Source organism: Orycteropus afer, unplaced genomic scaffold, assembly GCF_000298275.1.
Source record: "Orycteropus afer afer isolate SDZICR_OR568_19922 unplaced genomic scaffold, OryAfe1.0 scaffold00438, whole genome shotgun sequence".
Lineage (NCBI taxonomy): Eukaryota > Metazoa > Chordata > Mammalia > Tubulidentata > Orycteropodidae > Orycteropus > Orycteropus afer.
Genome location: NW_006922025.1, coordinates 2,588,836 through 2,616,363, shown reverse-complemented (window position 1 = coordinate 2,616,363; position 27,528 = coordinate 2,588,836). Strand labels below are relative to the sequence as shown.

At 40.6% G+C, this 27,528-nt stretch overlaps 1 protein-coding gene across 1 annotated transcript in view; it reads left to right on the top strand.

The window, feature by feature from the left end:
- Nucleotides 1-27,528, top strand: part of LCMT1 (leucine carboxyl methyltransferase 1) — a 75,835-nt gene that overhangs the window by 4,683 nt on the left and 43,624 nt on the right. The window contains exons 2-3 of the mRNA XM_007954170.2: nucleotides 18,551-18,642; nucleotides 22,445-22,566. Coding sequence (XP_007952361.1) covers nucleotides 18,551-18,642; nucleotides 22,445-22,566 — 214 coding nt within the window. The remainder of the gene's footprint in view (nucleotides 1-18,550; nucleotides 18,643-22,444; nucleotides 22,567-27,528) is intronic.

The following is a 27,528-nucleotide window of genomic DNA, read 5'->3' as shown; positions in this document are numbered from 1 at the left end:
GTTTTCCTCCTATAGAGTGGGTGGTGGGCTTGAACCACTGACCTTCCGGTTAGCAGCCGAAAGTCTTAACCACTATGCCACCAGAACTCTAGCCCTGTGAAATTAAAAAAAAAGAAAAAAAAAATTCTCATATTGACTGATGTTTTCTTCAAGGATCTAAAGTTGCTTAAATTACCAGAGGAAATAAAATTCCTTTTAGTAACACATTAAGATTCTTTTTATGTAATATTTATTGTTTTTTTGGTTTATTTACTATTGGTAATATTCTTTGCAAACTTGCTTACTTAACAAAAAGTAAATTAGTTATAATTTATGCACACAGAAGTGTACATAGAGGCAGTGTAACTGTTGTTGTTAGTACATATAACAGAATACCGCTTGTTCCTGCACCATCGCCGTGACTGGTTGCAGATCAGACAGTTGTGATCCATAGGGTATTCATTGGCTGAGTTTTCAGAAGTACAGTGCCAGGCCTTTCTTTCTAGTCCAGCTTAGTCTGGAAGCTCTGCTCGAATCTGATTAGCACCATAGCAGCACACACGCCTTCACTGAAAGATACATCCAGACTTACAGGATGCAGAAGGTAGAGCTCAGAGAGAAGTTCATAATTGTCAAAGCTACATTAAAAAAGTGCAGAGATCTCAAGTCACTAACCTAGCTTCATACCTTGAGTAACTGGGAAAAGAGGACCAAACTAAATCCAAAGCTAGTAGAAGTAAGGAAATAATAAATATCAGAGCAGAAGTATATGAAATAGGGAATTGGAAAACAGGAGAGAATCAACAAAATCAGAAGTTGGTTCTCTGAAAAGATTAATAGCATTGACAGACATTCAGCTAGACTAACCAAACCAATAAAGAAGATTTAAGTAACTAAAATCAGAAATGAAAGTGAGGACATTACTGCCTTTATAGAGATTCCTTACAGAAATAAAAAGGGTTGTAAGAGAATACAGTGAACAGTTCCACACACATTCAATACTCTAAATGAAATGGATAAATTCCTAGAAAGACAAAAATTAGGTAAAGTGACTCAAGAAGAAATAAAAAATCTCAACAGACCCATAGCAAATGAAGAGATTGAATCATTAATCAAAAGCCTCCCAACAAAGAAAAGTTCAAGATCGGAGGGCTTTGGTGGTAAATCCTGCCAAACACTTAAAGAAGAATGGACCCAAATCCTAAAACTGTTCCGAAAACAGAACAGGAGGGAGCACTTGCTAGCTCATTTCATGAGATCAAAAGCCAGATGAAGACACCATAGGAAATGAAAATGACCAACCAATATCTCTTACAAGTATGTTGTTGTTGTTGTATCCTAAAACTGTTCCGAAAACAGAACAGGAGGGAGCACTTGCTAGCTCATTTCATGAGATCAAAAGCCAGATGAAGACACCACAGGAAATGAAAATGACCAACCAATATCCCTTACAAGTATGTTGTTGTTGTTGTTATGTGCCGTCGAGTCGGCCCTGACTCATAGCGACCCCTCCTTGGGTTTCCGAGGCAGTATCACTACGGAAGTAGGATTGCCCAACCTTCCTTCCGAGGAGTGGCTGGTGGGTTTGAACCGCCAGCCGTCTGGTTAGCAGGCAAGTGTCTTAGCCACTATGCTACCAGGGCTCCCCTTACAAGTACTTCTGCATCTATACTTACAGGTATAGATGCAGAAATCCTTAGCAAAATGCTAGCAAACTAAATCCAGCAGCATATTAAAATGAGATTTGTACCAGTAGTGGAAGCATGGTTCAAGATAAGAAAACCAATAAAATACACTACATTAATGGAATCAAGGAACAAACTCACATGATCATTTTAATTGATCTGAAAAGACATTTGACAAAATCTAGTAAGTTTTCATGTTAAAAACACTCAACACACTGGGAATAGAAAAGAAATTCCTCAGTGTGGTAAAGAAGATTTTTGAAAAACCTACAACTAGCATGATACTCAGTGAAGAGTGGAAGCTTTCCCTGTAAGATCAGGAAGGAGACAAGGATGCCTGCTTTCACCGCTGCCGTCCAGCGGTGCCCTGGAAGTTCCAGCCAGAACAGCTCGGCGGGAAAAGAAATGCGGCATCCAGTTCAGAAGAAGTAAAACTATTTCTGTTTGCAGATGATATGATCCTACATTTAGAAGCCCCCAGAGAATCCACAAGAAAGCTAGGAGAAAAAATAAATTCAACAAAAATTTCAGGGCACAAGATCAATAGACCAAAATCAGTTGTGTTTCTGTACACCAGCAATAACAATCTGAAACAACTGCACTTACAAGACCTCCTAAAAGAATAAAATAATTAGGAGTAATTTCACCAGGGAAGTGAAAGACTTATACATAAAGACAACCATTGCTGATAGAAATTAAAGAGGACTTAAACAAATGGAAAACATCCATGTTCATGGATTGTAAGACAATATTGTTACCATGTCACTGCAGCTCAAAGCAATCCAAAGATTCATTCCAGTCCCTATCAAAATACCAGCAGTTTTCTTCACAGGAATGGAAGAGCCAATCCTCCTTCATATGGAATTGCAAGGGATCCAGAATAACTAAAACAATCTTGAAAAAGTAGGAGAGCTCATACTTGTTAATTTTAAAACTTATTACAAAGCTACAGTAATTAAGTCAGTGTTGTGCTGGCCTAAAGATGGACATGTAGACCAAAGGAATAGAATCGAGAGCCCAGAAATAAACTCATGTATGTCAGAGGAGAACTGTGCTCCATAGGGTTTTTCAGTGGTTGATCTTTAGAAGTAGATTGTCAGGCCTTTCTTCTAAGATGAACTGTCTCCATTTGCACCATGCAGGTACTCCTCATTAGTCACTAGGGAAATGAAGATCAAAACCACAGTGAGATACCACTTCACACCCACTAGGATGCCTATTATGAAAAAGCAGAAAGTAATGAGTGTTGACAAGGATATGGAGAAATTGGAACCCTTGCTGATGTGGAAAATAGTTTGGCAGTTTCTCAAAATGTTAAGCTTTGAATTACTATATGACCTAGCCGTTCCCACTCCTGGGTATCTACCCAGAAAAACTGAAAGCAGATAAAGCTGATACATATACACCAGTATTCATATCAGCAGCATACACAGTAACCGAAAGGTAGAAACAACACAAGTGCCATCAACAGATGAATGAATACGCAAAATATGGTATAGTCATACAATCGAATACTACTCAGCTATAAAAAGAAATGAAGTTCCGGGGACAACTCCATCAACTGGCATAATACAATTCACCAAGTTTATGTTCTATACCCTAGTTTGTTGAATGGTGACTGGGGTCTTAAAAGCTTGCAAGTGACCATTGAAGATACAGCTGTCAGTCTCATCTTGTCTAGAGCAAAAGAGAAAGAAGAACCCAAAGACTCGGAGAAGAAACAGGACTAACAGCATACTCTAACCATGGCCTCCTCTACCCTGAGACAAGAACTAGATGGTTGGTGCCCAGCTACCACTAATGACCCATTCTGGTCAGGACCAGATCAGTACATGGCTCCTGATAGAGGGGGAGAAAAATGTGGAGCAGAGCTCAAATTGAGACTCTAGACTTACTGGACTGGTTGAGAATAAAGGATTCCTGCAGTTTATCACCCTGAGATACTCTAAAAACCTTGTCCTGACTGCCTCCTGAGAGCACCTTTTAACTAACAGATTGGCACATGAAATAAAGAATGTTACTGGTGAGTACTGCATACCTTTACAAAATCATCTATGTGAGACCAAATGTTCAAAAATTAAAGCAAAGAGGACAGAGAAACCAGATTACTGGAAGCACAACATCCGCTATTAATAAGAATGTTAATGTGAAAAATGTAACGAAATGTCTCTGAACAATACGTGTAGTAATTGTTAAATGGAAACCTAACTTGCTATGTAAACTTACATCAAAAACACAGTAAAATATTAATTATAAAAATAAGCTGAGCTATAGGATAAAATTGGGAGCTCGGGTAGCATAGTGCCAAAGGCACTTGACTGCTAACCAGAAGGCTGGCGGTTCAAATCCACCAGCCACTCCTCGGAAGGAAGGTTGGTCAGTCTACTTCTGTAGTGATACTGCCTCAGCAACCCAAGGAGGGGTCGCTATGAGTCGAGTGCGACTCGACAGCACATAACAACAACAATGGATAAAATTATAAAAAAGAAACAAAAACATAATATGATTTAATGCAGCTTTGTGTTCTGATACTTATCTCAATAACAGAAGTGCTTCTAAAATAAAAATACATTGTTGTTGTTGTTATTAGGTGCCATCAAGTCGTCTCCAACTCATAGTGACCCTAGGTACAACAGAACCAAACACTGCCCAGTCCTTCACCAGCCTCATAATACTTGCTATACGTGAGCCCATCGTTGCAGCCACTGTGTCAGTCCATCTCGTTGAGGGCCTTCCTCATTGACTCTCCACTTTACCCATCATGATAGCCTTCTCAAGGGAATGGTCCTTTCTGACAATGTGACCAAAGTAGGTCAAATGAAGTCTGGCCATTCTCACTTCCAAGGAGCGTTCTGGCTGCACTTCTTCCAGGACAGATTTGTTAGTTCTTTTGGCAGTCCATGGTACTGTCAGCATTCTTCTCCAGCACCACAACTCAAAAGCATCAGCTCTTCTTTGGTCTTCCTTATTCATTGTCCAGCTCTCACATGCATATGAGGTGATTGAAAATACCATGGCTTGGGTTAGGTGCACCTTAGTCTTTAAGGAGACATCTTTGCTCTTCGGCACTTTAAAGAGATCTTTTGCAGCAGATTTTCCCAGTGCAGTATGTCATCTTGTCTTCACTGATGCTTCTATTGATGTTGATTGTGGAATCAAGTAATAAGAAGTTTTTGACAACTTCAATCTTTTCTTCAAAGAGAAATGGTCCAGTTGTGAGGATTTTCGTTTTATGTTGAGATGTAATGCATATCTCTTTAAAAACAAAAACAAATGAAGTTCTTTACAATATACTATGGCATGAATAAACCTTTAAAACATTATGCTAAGTGAAATTTAAGTCAGACATAAAAGGACATTTATTGTATGATTTCACTTACATGGAGTAGCTGGAATAGGCAAATTCATAGACAGAAAGCAGAGCAGAGGTTACCAGGGTCTGATGGGAGGGGTTATTAGGTTAATGGGGAGTTATATGAAGAATAACAGGGTGTAAGGATTAACAGCCTGCGATATGCAGATAACACAGCTTTGCTTGCTGAAAGCAAAGAGGATTTGAAGCACTTGCTAATGAAAATCAAAGACTATAGCTTTCAATATGGATTACACTTCAGCATGAAGAAAATAAAAATTTTCACAACTGGACCAGTAAAAACATCATGATAAGTGGAGAAAGGATTGAAGGATCAAGGATTTCATTTTATTTGGATCCACAATCAACACCCATTCCATTTGTGGTATCTTCTGTTAGAGTGGCACTAGCTAACCAAAACAGTGCATCTTAGAATGGACGGTGTCTTAGATTTGGTGAAATACAGTATGTAGTTAGTGTAGGAAATATAAATAAGTTACAAAACATAAACACAAGAAATCTCAGCGATCATCAGTATTAATATTTTATACTCAGCCCCCCAGTAATTCCCTGTATAATATAGAGACACATACATGTATTTATGGACAAACCTGCTATATATATTCAGTCTTACCTTTTCTCTTAACTGTATTCCTCTTACAACTTACCTGATTCTTCTAGGTTGTATTTTAAAGATTGGCTAGAATTCATCATATGGATATGCTGTAATTTATTCGGTTAATCTCCAATTAAATTCAGAAACATAATACTCATCTTTCTTCAAAACTCCTGTCTGTGGTATATAATAGTACTCTTTTAAAAAATGTTTAAATTGTGATTTAGGTGTAAATTTACAAAGCAGATTTGTTTTACTCATGCACATTTGGTTTCACAGCCTGTATTACAATATCCAACCATAACTCTGCTCCCCCTCCTCCCTGTGATTGCCCCTTTCCTGTCCCCTTCTAATCTATGCGTCCTGTCTGTCCAGCTTTCCCTCTGTGAATGCTGTCCTTCTGATGTCTCGTGGTTGATTCATCAGAGGTGTGCATCTCCCCAAGGTAGATGGGTGCATCTCCCTGGGGTAGGTGTTCTGCTTGTAGGTCTTTCTACGTTGGGCTGAGAGGTAGTCTGTGGAAATGTCCAGGCCTGAAGAATAACCCAGGGTCAGTCTCTTATCCAACCAGTGATTCTGGTCATTTTTGTCTTTTTGAATTTTGTTCCACATTTTTCCTCCCATTCTATCCAGAATCTCCAATTTTGATCCCTTTCCAAGTGGTTGGCATTAGTAGCCAGGGACCACCTAGCTCTTCTGGTTTCAGGGTCATGAAGGCTGAGGTCCTCATGGTCCATCATATCTTTGGACTAATTGTTTCCGAATGACTTTGATTTTCTTCACTCTTCTTTGCTCCAGATGAGAGGAGACCAATTTTGCATCTTAGATTGCTGCTCAAAAGCTTTTAAGACCCCAGTCATTACTCACCAAGATAGGATGTAGAGCAAGATTTTTATGTACTATTTTGTACCAATCAAGCATGATGACCCCTGACACTATGGTGCTAAGCCCACAGGCCCAGTGACTCTCTCCCTCAAGGTGTTTGGTTGTCTCTGAGAAGCTACTCCAACCTTGTCCTCTGTGACTTCTGTAACATGTGAATAATTTTGTACAACAGTACATAATGTATGACTGTGTTCAGCCATATCTATCCTTGGTCTTGGGTGTATTCCTGTTCACCTGCCTACCCACTCCTAATCTACCAGTCTGTGCATTTACCCATAGCCTAGTGTTTGCTGCCACTGGTAATGTAGTATTGTGCATGTAATAGTATTTGCCTCTCTTGTCTCTGTCTTTTGTGCATGTTTCTTTGTCCTCCTTTTCCCTATTGTCAATGTGCTGGCCACACAATTTTGTTATATTGCTTTTCCATTCACCCAAATCAACATGTGACACTTAACTAGTTAGAAATTTTCCCTCCCCTTCCCTTCCAACCCTGGTAACCAACAAAGTGAGTTTCCTTTCCTGAGTAAACCTTTCCTTGACTTTTTACAATAATGGACTCATACAGAACTTGTTATTCTGTGATTGACATATTTCACTCAGCATAATGTCCTCCAAATTCATCCACGTTATGAGGTGATTCGTGGATTCTTCATTACCCTTTAGTGAGGCATAGTATTTCCTTGTGTGGGTGTGCCATAGTTGGGTTATCCATTCATCTGTTGATGGACCTTAGGTTGTTTCCATCTCTTTGCTATCATGAGTTGTGCTGCGATGAACATGGGTGTGAATATGTCTGTTCGTGTCTTGTCTCTCACCACTTTAGGATATATCTCTAGTAATGGAACTGCTGGATCAAAGAGTATTTCTACCATTTTCCACAGTGGCTGTACCATTTTACAGTCCCACGAGCAGTGTGTGAAAGTTCCAATCTCTCCACACCATCACCAGCATTTGTTATTTTCTTTCTTGTTGAACTTTGCTATTATTGCTGGGGTGAGATGATACCTCGTTGCTGTTTTGATATGCATCTCTCTAATGGTTGGGCAGTCCTACTTCCGTAGTGATACTGCCTCGGAAACCCAAGGAGGGGTCACTATGAGTCGGGTTTGACTCGACGGCACATAACAACAACAACAATGGCTAATGATTATGAGCATTTTCTCATGTGTTTGTTGGCTGCCTGTATGTCTTCTTTAGTGAAGTGTCTATTCATGTCCTTTGCCAATTTTTTAATTGGATTGTTTTTTTGGTGTTGAGGTGTTGAAGTTTCCTGTAAATTTTAGAGATAAATCACTTGTCAGATACATATGTCACAGCCAAATATTCTTTCCTAATCTGTAAGTTCTCTTTTTACCCTTTTGTAGTAGTCTCTCGATGCATGTAAAACATTTAATTTTTAAAAGGTCCCAGTCATCTGCTTTCTCTTGTACTGCTTGTGCATTTTGGGTTATGCTTGATAGTCTATTTATGTCATAAATTAGGGCCTCTAAGTTTGGCCCTATTTTATCCTTGAAGAACTTTATGGTTTTGGGTTTCACACATTTTGTGTATGGGGTGAGGAATGGATCTTGTTTCATTTTTCTGCAAGTGAATATCCATTTTTTCCAGCACCATTTGTTAAAGAGGCTCTTTATACCCCATTTAATGGATTTTGGCCCTTTGTCAAAGATCAGCTGTCTATAGATGGATGGGTCTATTTCTGGGTTCTTGATTATGTTCCATTGGTCTGTTCATCTGTTGTACCAATACCAAGCTGTTTTGACTACTCTAGCAGTGTAGTAGGTATTGAGATCTGGGAGTGTGAGACCCCCTACTTTGTTTCTCTTTTTCAGCAGTTCTTTGCTTATCCTTTCCATATGGAGTTAGTGATCAGTTTTTCCTTGTCTTTAAAGAATGCTTATGGAATTTGGATCAGGATTGCATTGAATGTGTAGATTGCTTTGAGTAGTATTGACATTTTCACAATGTTCAGTCCTCCTGTCCATGAACATGGCATATTCTTCCATTTATGTAGGTCTCTTGTAGCTTCTTATAGTAGTGTTTGGTAGTTTTCTTTGTATGAGTCTTTTGTGTCCCTGGTAAGATTAATTCCTAAATATTTTATCATTTTGGTAGCTATCATAGATGGTATTGTTTTCCTTATTTCTTTTCCAGAAATCTCTTTGTTGATATAGAGGAGTCCAACTGATTTTTGTGTGTTGACTTTATATCCTACCACTTTCCTGAATCTTTCCATTAGTTGCAGTAATTTTCTTGCTGAGTCTCTTGGGTTTTCTATGTATAGGAGGATGTCATCTGCAAATAGAGGTAGCTATACTTCTTTGCCAATTTGGATGCCTTTTTTTTTTTGCTCTTTCTTGCATTATTGACCTGGCTAGGACTTCCAAAACAATGTTAAATAGAAGTGGTGATAGATGGCATCCTTATCTGGTTCCCTTTCACAAGGGGAATACTTTGAATGTGTCTCCATTGACAATAATGTTGGGTGTTGGTTTTGCATATATGCCCTTTGACATAGGATTTTCCCTTCTATTCTTATTTTGGTGAGAGTTTTGAACAGGAATGAGTGTTAGATTTTATCAAATGCCTTTTCTGCATCAATTGATACGATCATATCTTTTTTTCTGTTTTGTTTATGTGATGGATTACATTGATTGTTTTTCTGATATTTAACCATCCTTGCATACCTGCTATGAGTTTTTGGATTCTGTTGTCTAGGATTTTGTTGAAGATTTTTACGTGTATATTCATGAGGGATATTGGTTTGTAGTTTTCCTTTTTAGTGGTGTCTTTATCTGGTTTTGATATCAGGTTATACTTGCTTTATAGAATGAATTTTGGAGTCTTGCATCATTTTCTGTGTTCTGGAATAGTTTGACTAGTGCAGATATCAGCTCTTCTGAATGTGTAATAGAATTCTCCAGTGAAGCTATCTGGCCCATGACTTTTTTTGTGGGGAGTTTTATTTTTATGACCTGCTTAATTTCTTCTTTTGCTATGGGTCTGTTCAAGTATTCTATCTCAGACTAGGTTAGTTTAGGTAGGTCTTGTGTTTCTAGAAGTTTGTCCATTTCTTCTAGGTTTTCGAATCTGTTGGAGTAAAATTCTTTATAATATTCTGTTACTTTTTTATTATTTCAATTGATTCTGTTATGATGTAGCCATTTTCATTTATTATTCATGATGTTTTCATCTTCTCGTTCTTTTCCTTTGTTAAATTTGCCAGTGGTTTGTCAATTTTGTTAATCTTTTTGAAGAAACAGCTTCTTGTCTTGATTTTCTCTGTTGTTTTTGTTTGTTTTCTGCTTCGTTTATTTCTGCTCTGATCTTTATTACTTCCTTATTTCTGGATCCTGTAGATTTCTTTTGTTGCTCTTTTTCTAATTGTTGAAGTTGTTGAGTTAATGTGTTAAATTTGATTCTTCTTTTTTGATATATGCATTTGTTGCTATAAGTTGACCACTGAGTACTGCTTTTGCTGTGTCCTAAAGATTTTGGTAAGTTGTATTTTCTTTCTAGGAATTTTTTTTATTTCATACTTTATTTCTTCTGTTACCCAGTAGTTTTTGAGCAGTGTATTACTCAGTTTGCACATATTTGATTTTTTCCCTTTAGTCTACTGATTTCTAATTTTATAGCATTGTGATCTGAGAAGATGCTTTGTAGTGTTTCAGTATTTTAAAATTTATTGATGCTTGTTTTGTGACCTAACATATGGTCTATTTTAGAGAATGATCCATGTATACTAGAGAAGAATGTGTATTGTCCTCTTTTTGGGTGGAATGCTCTGTATATGTCTGTGAGGTCAAGTTGGTTGTGTTGTTGAGATCTTCTGTATCTTTGTTGATTTTTTTCCTAGTTGTTCTGTTCCTTCTTTGAAAATGGTATGCTAAAGTCTCCTGCTACTATTGTAGAATTGTCTAGTTTTCTTTTCAGTTCAGTTAATGTTTGCTTTATGTATTTTGGAGCTCTACTGAGTGCATAGATATTTATTATGGTTAAGTCCTCTTGGTCAGTTGTCCCTTTTAACATCATATAGTGCCCTTCTGTGTCTCTTACGCTGGTTTTCATCTTGAAGTCTTATCAGGCATTAATATTGCCACTCTTGCTCCTTTTTGGTTTCCATTTGCTTGATATGTTTTTTTCTACCCCTTGATTTTTATTTTAGTTTTATCTTTATGTCTAAGGTAGGTTTCTTGTAGGCATCATATTGATGGATCTTCTTTTCTTATCCAATCTGCCACTCTTTTTCTCTTGACTGATGAATTTAGTCCATTTACATCCAGTGTAATTAATGATAGGTATGAATTTATTGCTGTCATTCTATTGTTAACAATAATAATAATTTATTAACAATAATAAATGTTGCAGTGTAGGAAATTACTTAGTATGGCTTTTCTACCCATAAGTCATTATAAACTCAGTGGGGGAATGAGCAACTGAGGAGCTCCTGATTGTAAATGTTATCCACTTGGGTTATTTCTGTTGGGCATGGCACAATGCAGTGTTATGGGAGCTCACTCTCAGGTGCTTAGAATTATGTTGTTATGATTGGTTGTTTGGCCACTCTGCCAAGCTCAAAAGGAGGCCTCCTAGAAGCAGAACTCTCTCTTACTGCTGGCTGAGGAAGACGTGCTGCTGAAAAGACATGTGCTGCTGAAAGAGACATGCGCTGCTGAAAGAGATATGCACTCCTGAAAGAGACACGTGCTGCTGGGAAAGAGACGCAAGAGGCACCCATTGCTGAGTCAGACACCAAGGGACACGCACTGCTGGGAAAGAGACTGTGAGAGACTGTTGGCTGAGGAATGGTGGGCTGGAAGAGAGACTGAGTGTTTTTCCTGAACTTGAATTGCAGCCTGGTGCTTCCGTAATAAATCCCGTAACCTGTGAATTCTGTATGGCCACTGCAGTGAATTACTGAACCCAGGAGAGAGGTGGTGGGTGCTTTGGGAGGAACGCTTGGTGAAAGGGCTGGAGGGAGGTGGCATGTCTGGCCTTGCAGAAATAGGCCTTGGGTTGCTGATAGTGATTCTGTCTTCCTCTTGTAGGGTTAGAGGAGGTCAGAACATGTGGCCTCCTTGTCCTTTTTGCAGTTGTGTTGTTGATGATTTCTTTGTTCCAAATATTTTTTCTGTGCTGAGTTCATTTTATTTTCTAGTATTTTTTTCTCTTTTCTTCATTATTGTTGGTTTTGTGTTTACTAAGCCTTTGTGATTTTCTCCTTCCTTAGTTTGGTTAGAAGGATTGTTAATTTTCTTTGTGGTTACCCTGAAGTAAATTCTTACCTAAGTTTGAGCAGTCTGTTCTATAAAGACATTGTCCTGATGTCTGAAATTCTCAAAATTAGGAAATTTTATAATTACACTTTTAGTCTCTGTGTTTGCTCTGTTGTTGGTGTTATTTACAGATCGATTCCCCTATTTCTCTATTTACATTTTTTGTGAGCTTATTTTGAGACTCTTTTTCTGGGTTGGTTTCTAGGTGGTGTCAAGTGTCTTAATTTTAATTTGTTGTTCTCTGTTGTGGGTTCTCTATTGGAACTCTAGCATTTCTTGTAGAGTTGACATGGTTTCACAAATTCCCTTAATTTCTGTTTGGAAATGTCTTGATTTCACCTTCATATTTGAGGGACAGTTGGGCTGGATATATAATTCTTGGTTGACAATTCTTTTCTTTCAAAGTTTTGTATATGCCATCCCATTGCCTTCTTGCTTGCATGATTTCTGCTGAGAAATCAGAGGTTAGTCTTATTGGTTGCCCATTGTAGATAACATTTCGTTTTCCCTGAACTGCTCCCAAGATTCTTTGTCTTTGGTTTTGGAAAGTTTGTTTATGATATGTCTTGGTGACTTTCTCTTTGGGGTCTATCCTGTATAGGCTCATTGAGCTTCTTGGATGGATATTATTTCTCCTTTCATGATATGGGTGAAATTTTCTGTTAGCAACTCTTCAACAATTTTCTCAGTGCTTTTTTTTTTTTTTGTCTCATTCTGGGATTTCAACCAGGTGTATGTTATTTCTTTTCATGTCATCCCATATAAGTCTTAGGTTTACTTACTTTCTCTTAAATCTTTGTTCTGATTTTTCCTCATACAACCTGGCATCAAGGGTTTTTTATTTTAATTTGTGGCCGTGAAATATGTTCTTCAGCCAGTTTGAGTCTGCTCATTTGTAGTTCCAATGTGTTATCTGTCTCTGTAGTTTTAGTGATCATCTTCTGGATTTCTAATTGCTGTTTCTGTACACTTTCTAATTGTGTATTTATTTTGTTATTTTGCTCTTGAATGACTTTCCTGAATTCTTCAAGGGTATTGTCTGTCTTCTTGTTGCTTCCATTTATGGTTTCCTTGAGCTCTTGGATAGGTCCAATATATATATCTTTGAATTGCTCATCAGATAGTTCTGTCACCTGTTTCCTAATTCTTTAGTTTGGACACTTGTTTCTATTGTCCTTTCCTATTTTTTTTTTTTTTTTGTTTGTTTGATTTGAAGTTGTCTTTTGTTTCCTGGATGTTTTGAAGTTATTGCCTTTATTTGTTAGTTATGTACTCATTTGTTTCACCCTGGTTTTATATTTTTCTTTGTTTTAATATATCTGGCAGTGTGGAGAAGATGTACTTTGGTTGTTAACTCAGCTGTACTGGGTCACTCTCCACCTTTCTCTGTGTTGGTGAAGTCACTGGTGGGGAGGTGGGTGCAGGTCTCTCTTCAGCATTAGTTGCATTTGGGCTGAGCAGGTGTTGTCCACCGTCTGTTGTTGATCCTGTGGTGCAGGAGCTATTGGTGTTACTTGTCTGTTGGGTGAGGTGGTTGGTATAGTAGTTATGGCTGACTAGTGAAGGGTTTAAGGAGCTCTGGTGGTACAGTGCCTAAGGCATTTGACTGCTAACCAGAAGGTTGGTGGTTCAAATCCACCAGCTACTCCACAGAAGGAAGACTGAGCAATCTACTTCCGTAAAGATTTACCACCTGAGAAACCCAATGGTGGTCGCTATGAGTCAGAATTGACTTGATGGCAGTGGGTTTTTTTTGGGGGGGGGCATTAATATGTTTCTCTCATTAGATGAGGGAGAGAAAAAAAATAAGCCAAGTAGAAGGAGAGATGAAAAGATATAATAAAAATGGATGATACGAAATGAGGAAAAAGGAAAAGGAATATAAGAAAAAGAAAACAAAAGTGCACTAGTGAGAGGGATGAAGATTTGGTAAAAATAAAGGAATATGTGGAGATAAAGGGGTAAATGATCAGATAGAGAGGAAGAAAAATTGGGTAAAAGCAAAGCAGAAAAATGAAGGTAGGATAAGGTATTTGAGGAGAGATTTTTCTTGTTCTGTTTAGCCAGCGGCCCAGGGAGCTGGTTTTTAAGGCAGAATCTGCTCATTCACTGGTGTTACCCACGTAGGAGAAAGGAAATTGGTGCCAGAATTGATGTCCAGGTGAGAAAGGTAAAACTTGTTTTTTGTCCTTAGTGTGAGATGGTTCAGCCAGTAGTGTGGGTGTGGAGAAGGATGGCTGCAGCCCCTGGCTCTGGAGCAGTTTGTTGATGGTGATGTTCAGCAATCAGTCAGAGCTCTGCAGTTCAAACTCAACAGCCACCCCAAGGGAGAAATGACAGCCCTCCTCCGCACAGATCCACAAGTCCTGACATCCCAGACTTTGATTTCACTCTGTGCTAAAAAGGGTTGCTCAGAGTTGGACTTGAGCCCACTGCCATGGGCCCAGTTTGGGGTTTTGTTTATTTGGAGAGAGTCTCTCTTCCCTCTCCCTTACTCCCTCCTGGACTTCACAGTAGCAGGGAGGCCTGATCCATTTCTCAGCATGGTCTTTGCCCACCTGCACAGTTTTAGCTCACCTTGAAATGCTCCTGCTGTGTCTATTCTGTGTCTTTGATGCCTGTGGGTTCCATGAAGTTTTTTTCCTCTCCTCCTGGACCTCCTTTGGTGGTGTAGTGCCTGAGGCACTTGACTGCTAACCATAAGGCTGGCGGTTCAAACCCACCAGCCACTCCTTGGAAGGAAGTTTGGGCAATTTACTTCCATAGTGATGTTGTTATTATGTGCCATCGAGTCGGACCTGACTCATAGCAACCCCTCCTTGGGTTTCCAAGGCAGTATCACTACGGAAGGAGATTGCCCAACCTTCCTTCTGAGGAGTGGCTGGAGGGTTTGAACCACCAGCCTTGTGGTTAGCAGTCAAATGCCTTAGGCACTATGCCACCAGAGCTTGGAAACCCAAGGAGGGGGTTGCTCTGAGTCGGATCTGACTTGATGGCAGTGAGTTTGGTTTTTTGGTTTTTCAACCTCCTTTGTGTTTCTAATGACTTCTCTTCCACTCTGCTGGCTGGGCTTTTTTTTTTTTTTTTTTTTTTTTTTTATTTTTCCTAATTGCTTAACCTGTTCCCTTTCCCCATTTTTACTGGATCTAATATTTATGTTCTCATTAAATGTCCATAACTCCAGGATCATTATTTCCATCTGTTTTTACTGCATTTCTCAAAATCTCTCTTGAAAGAAGGATTTGGCATACAGTCTGTTAGTTGGATGCCATCTTACCTCCCTATAATAATGCTTTTGGCACACTCATCCCACACATGTCAGGACTGGGTTGTGAATTTTTCTTTTTCTCTTTTGCTATTCTGATATGCAAAACAGTGAGATCCTCTTTCCTTTGAGTGATAGAAACCACTTACAGTCATCTAGATATGACAAATGGAAGGAGATGTGTTAGAAACATTAGGAAGTATTAAGTGATGGAAATCAGTGGTTGGAAATATTTGCATTATGTATCTTTGCCTCTTGCTACCCTTTCTGTGCTGCTCTTCATCACTGAACACGTTTAAAGTTCTCTTGAGATCAGTTCCAGTCCCGTCAAGCCCTCTGGGTCCTCACTGCAACTCCTCCCCCATGCTCTTCTCTTTCATTACTGTTCTCCAGTATCTTCCAGTACCTCTCTCAAGTCTTCTTTCTGCTACTGGAACACTCCAGTCTGTTCTCACCCTAGAGCAGGTCTGTCTGCTGTTCCTCCTGTCTGGAATGCCTCTTGTACAACTTGCTTTCTCCCATTCATTTTCCTGAGCTTAACTTGGCCATCCCTCTTCGGAGGCCTTTCCTCTGCACCTTCTCTAAAATTGTCCTCTATTCTGTTCATAATCTTCATTTGTTTGTCATCACATTTTTTTAAAATAATATTTTATTGTGGTTTTGGTAAAAGTTTACGTGGTAAGTTAGGTTCTTATTTGACAGTTTCCACACAAAGTATTCAGTGACAGTATTACATTTTTCACAATGTGTCGCCATTCTCTTTGTATTCTGGTTTGTCATCACTTTTTAATTATTTTTGTCTGTCTCTCCTTTCTCTGTCTTGTTTCACTATACCCCCCAGTGCCTAGCACATAGTAGGAACTCAGTAAATATTGCTTAACTGGGCTCTGGTGGCATAGTGCCTAAGGCATTTGACTGCTAACCAGAAGGCTGGTGGTTCAAACCCATCAGCCACTCCTTAGAAGGAAGGTTGGGCAATCTACTTCCGTGGTGATACCGTCTTGGAAACCCAAGAAGGGGTTGCTATGAGTTGGACCTGACCCAATGGCAGTGAGTTTGGTTTTGGTTTTTGGACAAATATTAAATTGACTGATAACGCAGAGTAGAGAGGAGTAGAACTTTTTTCTTATTACCAATAGAGAGTAAACCCACTTCCATCAAGTTGATTCCTTCTCATAGCAAGCCTATAGGACAGAGAAGAGCTGCCTATGCATAGGGTTTCCAAGGCCGTAAATCTTTACTGAAGCAGAGTGCTGCCTCATCTTTCTCCCAGAGAGCAGCTGGTGAGTTCCAACTGCTGACCTTTTGGTTACCAGCTGAGTGTTTTTAACCACTGCCATGAAATAGGGTCACTGTGAGTTGTAGTTGGCTCAAAGGCACACAAGTCTTTATGGAAGCAGATTGCCAGACCTTTCTTCTTTAGGTCAGTAGCCCAGCGCTAAACCCTTGTTCCACCAGGGCTCACTAGCGGTGGTGGTGTGTGGCATCAAGTCAGCTCCGATTCATAGCAACCCTATGGGACAGAATTGCCACCTAGACTTTCCTACACTTTAGTCTTTACAGGAACAGATCACCAGGCCTCCCTCCACCCCCAGCAGAGCTGCTTGGTGGGTTCTTACCACTGACCTTACTGTGAGCAGCCAAGAGCTTAACCACCTTTTTCTTCAACTGCAGATACAGCTTTATACCACTAGATGGCACTATATGACCGTTTTGAAATCATTGATTGTCAGTTTTTTCTGCTGCCACCCATGGTGCCGTTTTTTCTTGGCACTCACTCTACAACATGTGCTTGAAACAAGTTTTGTGAAACAGTCTATGATAAATGCTGGTATTCTCTGTTTTACTTTGTTCTACTTCATTTTTCTTTTAAAATAAATGCAAATTCACAAGCTAAAAATTCACATTGATTTCAAGGTATTAATGGGTCACAACTCACTGTTGTTAAGTGCCTAAGGCATTTGACTGCTAACCAGAAGGCTGGTGGTTCAAACCCACTCCTCAGAAGGAAGGTTGGGCAATCTACTTCCGAAGTGATACCGCCTCAGAAACCCAAGGAGGGGTCGCTGTGAGTTGGGGCCAACTCCACAGCACACAACAACAACATTTTAAATGACTAAGCAGGTTTGTGAGCTCTGGTAGCGTAGTGCCTAAGGCACTTGACTGCTAACTAGAAGGGTGGCAGTTCAAACCCATCAGCCACTCCTCAGAAGGAAGGTTGGACAATCAATTTTCATAGTGATATCGCCTTGGAAACCCAAGGAGGGGTCGCTATGAGTTGGGTCCGACTCGATGGCACACAGCAACAACAAAGCAGGTTTGCTGTTGTACAGCTTTGAGAATCTGCTGGCTTCCTTAGACCGTCTGGGCTTATAGCAAATTGTGTTCATTAGTGAGTATGTTGTGTGTTTCTGTGATAAGCTGCTGCATTGAGTAGTTAAACTTTTAAGTTAGGTTCTTGTTTATCTATGTCAACAGATGTGCATACATGGATGAGAGGCTTTGGGAGACACGTGTATTCAGAATTCAGCACCTCTTGTGGTCAAGGCAGCAGCCTTGTCAGTCGATGGAAGAAGAAGGAAAGATGTGTAGTGTCTGTTCTCACAGATCAGAATCTAGCTGGGAAACATACACACACACCTTAAATTTCAGTCTGCTTACCAAGCATCATGGAAGTAGCTGCATTACTGAAAGTATCATTTAGAATGCTTTGAGTTGCATGTAATAGAAGACTGACTCAAATAGATTCACAGTAAATAAATTTATTATCTCCAAAATTATGTTGAAAGGAAGAGAAGGTTCCAGGCTTTCAGGAGGCTTGGATGGCCTCAGGGATCCAGGTTCTTCTCAATTGTCCCAAAGCTGATTCCACTCAGGGTTGCTAGAAGGTTTCCAATGGAATGCAGAGTTGGATTCAGTTCCCACACTTGGAGCACAACCACAGTGTGATTCTGGGATAGAGAAAGTTTAGGCTACATAGCATTTTCCTAGTTGTGATGTAGTTATGTTGTTTACTTTTTCCTTGCTTCCCCTCATAACCTCCCTAAGTAAAATGACAGGCATGTAACACAGAGACAGGAGAATACTTAAATAGTAAATTGTAATGGTTGCCAAGTATTTCTGGGTCTCACTTCTAGGCACAGGATATTTGGTTGAATAAAATTGAATTTTGGCCAAGGAGCTGGCTGAGATAAGGAATGGCAGTATACCTGTATGAGTGTGAGGTGACGTTATTTGCTGATTGGGATTTAGGGAAGAAGTTAGGGATCTGAGGAAGGACAGGTGAGAAATGACCATGGTGGGCAATGTGATGGGCACTGGAATGTGAATATAAACATGGGTGGGCATCCCTTTTTCATTTCTAATAGGCCATTCGATCATGATTCGTTTCCTCAGAACTCCTGCCCTGGTTCCTGGGAACTTTACAGTGGGAGCTTGGCTGAACCTACTAATCCGTATTATCTGTGCCTCTTTTTTCATCTCTTTCAGGTTTGCAGTAAGCATTGGCTACTGGCATGACCCTTACATCCAGCATTTTGTGAGATTGTCTAAAGAGAGGAAGGCTCCGGAGATTAACAGAGGCAAGTGACTCCCACTTCTCACCCTCCAGTGTGTACTCACTGACCAGAAGGCCTGAAGTTTGTTTGTTTGTTTGTTTTAATTATGATTTGGGTGCATATTTACCACGCAGATTCATTTGACTCTCAACAATTCATACACATCTGGTTTCGCAGCATCGATTACAGTCCTGACAATGAGCAGCTCTCCTTCCTGTGACTACCCCTTCCCTGTGTCCTTCTTATCTTTGCCTCCTGTCTGTCCAGCCTTCCCTCTGTGCCAGTGCTGCCTTCTGACCTCTCCTGGTTGATTAATCTAAGGGGCACACCTCCCTGGGCTAGATGGGTGCATCTCTCTGGGGTAGGGGGGTGCATCTTTCTGGGGTAGGTGTTCTACTCATAGGCCTTTCTACTGTTTGACTGAGAACTAATCCATGGAAGTGAGTCCAGTTCCAGGCCCGAAGGATAACCTGGGGCCACAGTCTCGGGTGTCACCATCATCTATCCAACCAGTAATTCTGGTCATTTTTTGTTTTTGAGTTTTGTTCCACATTTTTCATTCCACTCTATCCAGCATCTCCAATTTTGATCCCTTTTCGAGTGTTTGGCATTGATAGCGGGGCACCATCTAATTCTTCAAAGAGGCCTGAAGTTTTAAGGATTCATTTGTATAGAGTGTTTGAGTGCATGCACTCTTTCCAATAGTATGTGAATAAATAATAAATTATAATAAATTTCATTTCTAGGTGAGACTGAAACGTCATTGTTGTGTATTTAGAAGCCAGTTATCTCCAGTTACTATGAACTATTTGTTATGTTGAGGAATAGTGTTATTGCCTTATCAGAGGATTAGTTAGTAAGTCTGTTATAGGCTCTGCAAGTAATTTCCATCAAGAAAGTCAAAGGATTTGTGAGAGGAGTGTGACATATTCTTAGCCTAATTTGGAGATTGATCGAATGAACATAATTCTTGTGTGTACAGAGAATCATGGCCCTACCTTTTATATAAGGTAGCTTATGCAAAAATACAAAGACAATTTAAAGCAGTAGCTCTTATGTTAGGGATGTGGTCCTTAATTTGAGCTGGGGTGAAATCTGTAATCATTGAGATTGGGCGAGACCTGGCAAAGAAGCTGCAGCTCGTCTCATGCTCCTGAGGCAGGTTTTCCTGGTGAATGCAGCTGTAGGGGCTGTGTGGTGCCTGGACAGCACCTCAGCCTGCCGCCTTCCTTCTTCCTCTCTTTGAGTTCGACTCTCTAGTTTAGGAACCTGAAACCCAGTAGGACATTGCTTCCCAAACATTGTATGGGGAGAGAGCTTTTTTGCTTTTTGATATCCGTTGCATCATGGATGATATATCTGTTCTTGCTGTTAGATGCCATTGAGTCGGCTCCAACTCATAGCAGCCCTGTGTACAACAGAACAAAACACTGCCCAGTCCTGCACCATCCGTACAATTGTTTCTGGATTTGAGCCCATTGTTGCAGTCACTGTGTCAGTCCATCTCGTTGAGAGCTTTCTACATTTTTGCTGACCCTCTCCTTTACTAAGCATGATGTCCTTTTCCAGGGACTAGTCTCTCCTAATAGCATGTCCCAGGTAAATGAGATAAAGTCTCGCATCCTTGCTTCTAAGGAGCATTCTGGCTGTTGTTAGGTGCTGTTGAGTTGGCTCCAACTCATAATGACCCTGTGAGCAACAGAACAGAATACTGCCTGGTCCTGCACCGTCCTCACAATCCTTGCTATGCTTGAGCCTGTCTTTGCAGCTTTGCAGCTTTGTGTCAACCTATCTCATCGAGAATTTTCTCCCTTTTTTGACCCTCTGTTTTACCAAGCATGATATCCTTCTCCAGGGACTGGTCCCTTCTGACAACATAACCAAAGTAGGAGAGATGAAGTCTGGCCATTCTCGCTTCTGAGGAGCATTCTGGCTGTACTTCCTTCAAGACAAATTTGTTCATTGTTCTGGCAGTTCATGGTATATCCAGTATTCTTCACCAACTCCGTAATTCAAATGCATGAATTCTTTGGTCTTCTTTACTCATTGTCCAGTTTTCACATGCATATGAGGAGATTGGAAATACTGTGGGTTGGGGGCAGGCACACATTAGTCCTCCAAGAAGATATTTCTATAGAATGCAATAAAAATCATTTACTAGAAAAATGTATTTAAAAAGACATGCAAAATGAAAGCCCAAGTTTTAGTGGGTTCAACCCACTTAAAGTTAATTCTGTTAAATTGCAATAAAAGTTTCTAAAGATTACTCTCAAATTTTGATCTTAAGATAGTCACATACTGGTAACAAACAGTTCACTCTGGTACTTTGAGGAGCATGGCTTTGTAACACAGACAGACTTTATCTTCTCTTCCCCCTTCTTTATTTTCCATCACCTTTTCCCAACCTCACCTCAAACTTTATCAAATAATTTTATTAGGCAACTGCAGTCATCTGTTCAGTCAGTGTCCTACTCATATACATCCATGATCCCATATGGTTATAGTAGAGTTCGGAAATCTTCATTGGAGAATGGGACATAATGAACACAGCAGCTTCTCACACATAATGTGTGTATCTCATGTTGCGTATAGCAAATGATTGCGATGCCAGGCTTATAATGGTACTGTACATATATAACTTATAATACGTAACTCTCGATAGTCATAATAAACTCCTGTCTTTGCAGCCACTGTGTCAGTCCACTGTGTGGGCTTCTGTATCATGTACTTTCTATTTAAAAAGTTTACTGTATAACAGCGTATGCCCCGACTCACAGGCAGAAGCATCCAGTCACGTTTATTGCGCATTTCTTGAGTGTGGAGCATTATCTCTCTATTTAATTTTCTTTCAAATATATTACGGTGGATGCAACATGGCTCCCATATGCAGCAAAACCAATGCTAGTGAGAGCAGCAGCAAGAGGCAAAGAAGTATTGATTTGAATGTAAAACAAAGGTTATTAAAATCAGTGAATGCCATTGCTCATGCTATAGACACGTCACACTCAACAGTCACTAGAACTCTCAGAAACAACAAACTCTCCAAACTGGTAAAGGATTGGCTCCACTGAAGGCTACAAGGCTAACAGAAACGTGAGAGAGACCTGGATCAGACATGGAGAAATTGCTAATGATGTGACTTGAGGACCAAACACAAAAGTAAATTCCTCTCACACATTGAAGATCCTGGCTAAGGTGTGAAGCTTGTTCAAGATGCTTAAGGAAGAAGCAGGACCAGACAACAATATGGTGTTCACACGACATTCAAATCACATACATCCTGTTTCATAGACCATATTGTGCATGTTAAGCAAAAATGCATGTGTCACCTAAAGTCTGTGACTTTATATAAAGTCTTTAACCTACTCAAGGTGTAGATGAAAGGAATGTGTTAAGATATGTGGCTTTCTTTAACATTCACTGCCCAGTTTCCTGACCTAGAATATTGTTTTCCATATGATCTCACGATTTTAAGTTTTATCAGAATACTGAGTAGCTTTCTTTATAGCCATAAGGAGAATGTTTCCAGGAGGAGCATCTGGGTCAGATATTTTGGTGTAAAACAGTTGCCTCTCATACGTAAAGTTACAGGACACTTTATTTCCTTACAGTAAGGTAGTTAATTCCTCCATTAGAAAGATTGTCCTTACTTTGGTTCATACCACTTTTTAAAAAAGGATGAGAATTTGATAGTTGCTTTTCTCCCGTAAAGTCTACAGATAAACCTGACACTGGAGAAGGATAGATGTTTTCTCATTTGCTGGGCTTTGCAGGGGTCATTTCTGTCTTCATTGTGTGACGGCTTGTTTCCCTGGCCTTCTCTTAGGATATTTTGCTCGAGTCCATGGTGTCAGTCAGCTTACAAAGGCATTTCTACGGAAGACACAATGCCATTGTCAAATCCTAAATCTTGGGGCTGGGATGGATACCACATTCTGGAATTTAAAGGTAAGTAATCTCTCCCCTCCTGCCAACCATTTATTTAAATCTAATTTTTGAAGATGTTTACGTAACCAAAAATTTAAAAAATATATTAAAAGGTATGCATTTACCATCCAGTCTGCCACATCTGCCTAACCCTCCACAACCAGCATCAGTACCATACTTTTATTTCACCAGGGACTAGTTATGGACATTAAAGCTGTTTCTAATCTTTTACTATTACAGACACAGTTATAATAATTCTCCATGTATATAATTTTATTTGCACATGTAGAAACAGGAGAAAAAATTCCACCACTGGAATTACTGGGACCAACAGCCAAATGCCTTTGCAGTTTTGACAATAACTGTGATTTTATGGTCAGCATAATGGCACTGTGTGGGAAGGATCAGCATGAGTCCTATCCCTAAAATGTGAAGACAGACCCAGTCTCCTTATTCACACTTTTCCCTCCTTGTCACCAGCCACCTGTACATCTCTTTCTTTCTCTGAACCTAGTTTTCCAGAGCTAGTTCAGCACTCACAACTTAAAAGGATACTATCCTTCAGACTGCCAAGTGCTGCCTGAAAGTTTGGGGTGTCTACAAAACACCCCAGCCTTCTGAACTGCTGGTCACAAATTTGGACCTGGTTTCCTACTCTCCCTTCAAGATGCCAGCTGCAAACTCAGAGTCTACATGACACTCTTACTTTCTGACCTGCTGGTTCCCACTGCCCCTTTGGGTTCAGCAATTCACTGGAACACCTTACAGAATTCATGGAGAGTATACCATACTTAACTACAGATTTATAGCCAAAAAGGGTACAAATGAGGAGACACATAAGTCTCTTCCCAATGGAAGATTTCTTCTAGAACCAGAACAAGATAAACTATAGTGTATGTCAACTTGCATATCTGTTTTGTCCCTAATCATCCCACGTGATAAGACTGTCTTTGGTTCCCAACCTTTCTCATATTCAAGTGAGAAATCAACTTGGTCTTAATATTCGTTGTTTGACTCTGCTTTCTTCATTCAGTATAAATTGGGCTGATTCCCAATGCGGGACTTCTGCATCCCACAGGGTATGCTGCCTTCCCAAGAGCAGATATTCTCATTAACCAGGAAGCCCCCTGAGAGTTAGTGTTCTGGACTTCTTATTGGCCAGTCCTGCAGGATTGCCTGAGTCATGCCTCCTGAGGCTAGTTGACATCAATGAGTCTTTTCTTATTTGGCCAGCCCTCAGTAACAACTCTGGTGGTGCAGTGCCTAAGGCATTTGACTGCTAACCAGAAGGTTGGCAGTTTAAACCCACCAGCCACTCCATGGAACGAAGACTGGGCAATCTACTTCTGTAAAACTTTGCCACCTCGGAAACCCAAAGGGGGTCACTATGAATTGGAGTCAACTCAATGGCAATGAATTTGGTTGTGGGTTTTGGTCAGTAACAACTGGTAACAAACAGCACAGATCCTCAAGTGTGGTCTAGGGAGGCGCAGGCCAAGGCATCCCAATTATTCCAAGGATTATCTTTCCAGAGCCAAGGACAAAGACCACCTTTAAGGGTAAAACTAGATCCTTCACCCTGCAGGCATCTTAGGTGAAACTGGGAGATTTGCAAGGTTTGTTCATGATAATATGGTACAAAGGCCTTTTGTAGCCATTCTCTGATTCGATCCCATAACTACACTGTAGGGGACTCAGAGCAGGTATGACTACCCTCACTAATAGAGAAAGAAACTTAGGCTTCCTTAGAGGCAGAAGCAAGACTAAAGCCCTGTTCTTTGACTCCTTGTCTGGGTTTCTACCACCAAACCTTTTTGCTACAAAGATTTCACTAGTTATACTTTCATTTCTGTAGGCTTGTAAAAATTTGCATGGTTTTTTAATCAGATTGGTCATATGGCAGTGAAGAATACGTGCATTTTCCTAGATTTCTTCCAGAAGCAGAGCAAGGTGAACTAGAGTATATGTCAATTTGGGTATCTGTTTTGTCCCTAATCAGCCCACCTGATAAGACTGTCTTTGGTTCTCAGAGCTCCCAGCCTTTTTCATATTCAAGTGAGAAGTCAACATGGTCTTAATATTCATCGTTTGACTCTGCTTTCTTCATTCAGCGTAAGATCCCACCTAACATTTAGGAAGTGCCTTTACACCCATGAATTCTTGAATAACCTTGAGAGGTCTGAGATGGGGTGTTACACATTTATGGAGAATGGGGCTGCAGGAGGTGGCATAACCCCCACAGGAGGTGGTCTGTTCACCCACATGGTATAACCAGCAGCATGGGAGTATGGAATAAACGGGAATCCAGCTAATCAGACTCTTAAGTTCTTCTCCTTTTCTGTACGTAGCCCCTCTCTGGCTGTTCAGGGGATGCTTTCAGCAGCCCCTCTTTTCTGCAGATCTAATGTGTCTCTTGATATAGTGTCCCGTGGCATGGTGTCCTGTGGCACGTTGTCGGGAATGGAGCAGAGTGCAATGCAAGAGAATGTGCTATTGTCACTGTTACTAGAGGTCATGGGAGAAATCCCTCCACAGCACCTGGGACCTCTTTGAATCTTTCACACAATTTTTTTCCCCCATCTCATAGGTGGAGTTAATAATTAATCTGTAATATTTATTTTTGAGAAATGCACAATGAGGCTTATTTGTTCCTTTGGAGAAAAAAATTGCCTGTCAGTAGCAGGGAAGGGGAGTTGCACAGTCTCTGAAAGTCCTTGGGGAAAAGTTTTTTTACGTGGTTTGCTAATTTATATTGGTGTCAGGGATTGTTTTGGTCCGAAGTTTCATTTAGAAAACTTAGAACATTGAGGGATCAGCAGGCTACAGCCCATGGGTCAGATCTGCCTGCCACCTGTGGTGGTAATTGAGGTTTTAGTGGGGCACAGCCATGCCCATTTGTTTTTGCATTTCTCCTGACTGCATTTGTGCTGCAGCAGCAGAGTTGAGTAGTTGGAAGAGAGACATCTGGCCCGTAAAGCTTAAACTGTTTATTAGCTGACACTTTATAGAAAAAGGACCTCTGGTGGTGCTGTGCCTAAGTCATTTGACTGCTAACCAGAAGATTAGTGGTTCCAACCCACCAGCCGCCCCATGGAAGGAAGATGGGGCAATCTACTTCCGTAAAGATTTACCACTTTAGAAACCCACTGGGGTTTGCTTTGAGTCAGAATCAACTCCATGGCAGTGATTTTTTCTTTTTTTTTTTTTTTCCTGGTTTTACAGAAAAACTTTGCAGACCCGTTATAGTGGTATGTTGTTGTTATTGTTAGGTGTTATCAAGTTGTCTCCAACATAGTGACCCTATGTACAACAGAACGAAACACTGCCCGGTCCTGTGCCAGCCTTACAATCCTTGCTATATCTGAGCTCATTGTTGCAGCCACTGTGTCAGTCCATCTCACTGAGGGCCTTCACCTTTTTCATTGACTCTCCACTTTACCAAATATGACATCCTTCTTCAGGGAATGGTCCCTTCTGACAGCATGACCAAAGTAGGTGAGATGAAGTCTGGCCATTCTCACTTCCAAGGAGCGTTCTGGCTGCACTTCTTCCAGGACAGATTTGTTAGTTCCTTTAGCACTCCTTGGTACTGTCAGTGGTGGTAATTTTAGTGGTGTATGTGTTTCTGTAAAAGAGTGGGGAAACCTTCCTACGGATCATGATGTTCCTCACCCACTTTCCTGCTGGGATGGTCCCCTGGTGGCACCAGCAGAGGCTTAGCTATGTATCCCAGGCTTTCTGCCATCGCTACTGTATGAGCTGGTTCTGTACCATCTCAGGGGCCCATGACGCTTTGGACAGTGAAGGCCCTCATCTTCAGGCAGCAGGCAGGAGTAGTACATGGGAGAACCAGCATCGTCACTAAGGAGGAATAAAGTGTAAGTGAAACCCTTTAAAGGGCTTCCATGTGTTGGTGTTGCTTGAATTATGTTTCTGTACAGTTCGAGGATCCATTTCCAGCCTCACCTCTAGGGGAAGCAGCCTCAGTTTTGTCAGCAGGTCAAGCAGTCAGCTACCTTGGATCGCCTCCGTGGGATGCCCTTGTGGCTATTCCTGTCTGCCCTCGTGTAGTTACACCCAGTCCTGGGAGTCTCCTGTGTCTCCAGTGACGTGTGAGTTATTGGGAGTGGAACATCAAAAGAGTGATAGAAAGCACAGAAAAAAAGTTGAACATCACTTGCCACAGGCATTTTGCCCTGTTCTCAAAGCCACGACAAGAGTGAGGACCTCTCTTGGTTGGAAGCTCCAGGCCTGTGTTTTGGAACTTTTTCATTCATGGTGATCTCTTGTTCACAGTTCTTATGAGGACCAAATGATGTATGAAAAAGCCCTTTGAAAAGTAAGAAGCTGTGGGAAACTGCACTACCCTTCATTAGTTGAGTTGTAATTTGTTATTTCGCATTGTCTTCTGGAATTTTAGACTAACTTTCCAGACTCTGTGAGTAAAAATTCTGAAAAGCTGTTAGAATATTCTAGCAAATATTAGTCCTATTGACCCTGTAAACATACCCTCCAAATATTTTATACATACCCCTACCCTGCAGACAGAGAAGCATGTGCTGGAACTCTAAGGGGGAGGGCTGGCATTTGTGGGTGCTCGATGGATTGACACAGTGGCTGCAAAGATGGGCTCCAGTATAGCAAGGATTGAGGATGGCACACGACAGGGCAGTGTTTTCACTGTCATACATAGGGTCACTATGAGTCAGAGCTGACTCGACTGTACCTAACAGCAACAGGTCTTTTTCCTTCTTTCTTTTTTTTCAAACAAATCCAGGCCCTATGCCCTGTCCTTTGAGATTTCCGCCTATGGCCAGACTCTGTGTGGGTGGTTGGAGGGCGTAGCTGAATCTCACAGTGCTAATGCTTGTCCATAGGTCACCTCGTACTGGAAAGTGGCTGCTGGGAACCACTTCCGCGTCATGCTGTCCTCAGGGAGAGCTGCAGCGTCCTAAGATTTCATATGCTTCTCTGTTCTCCATC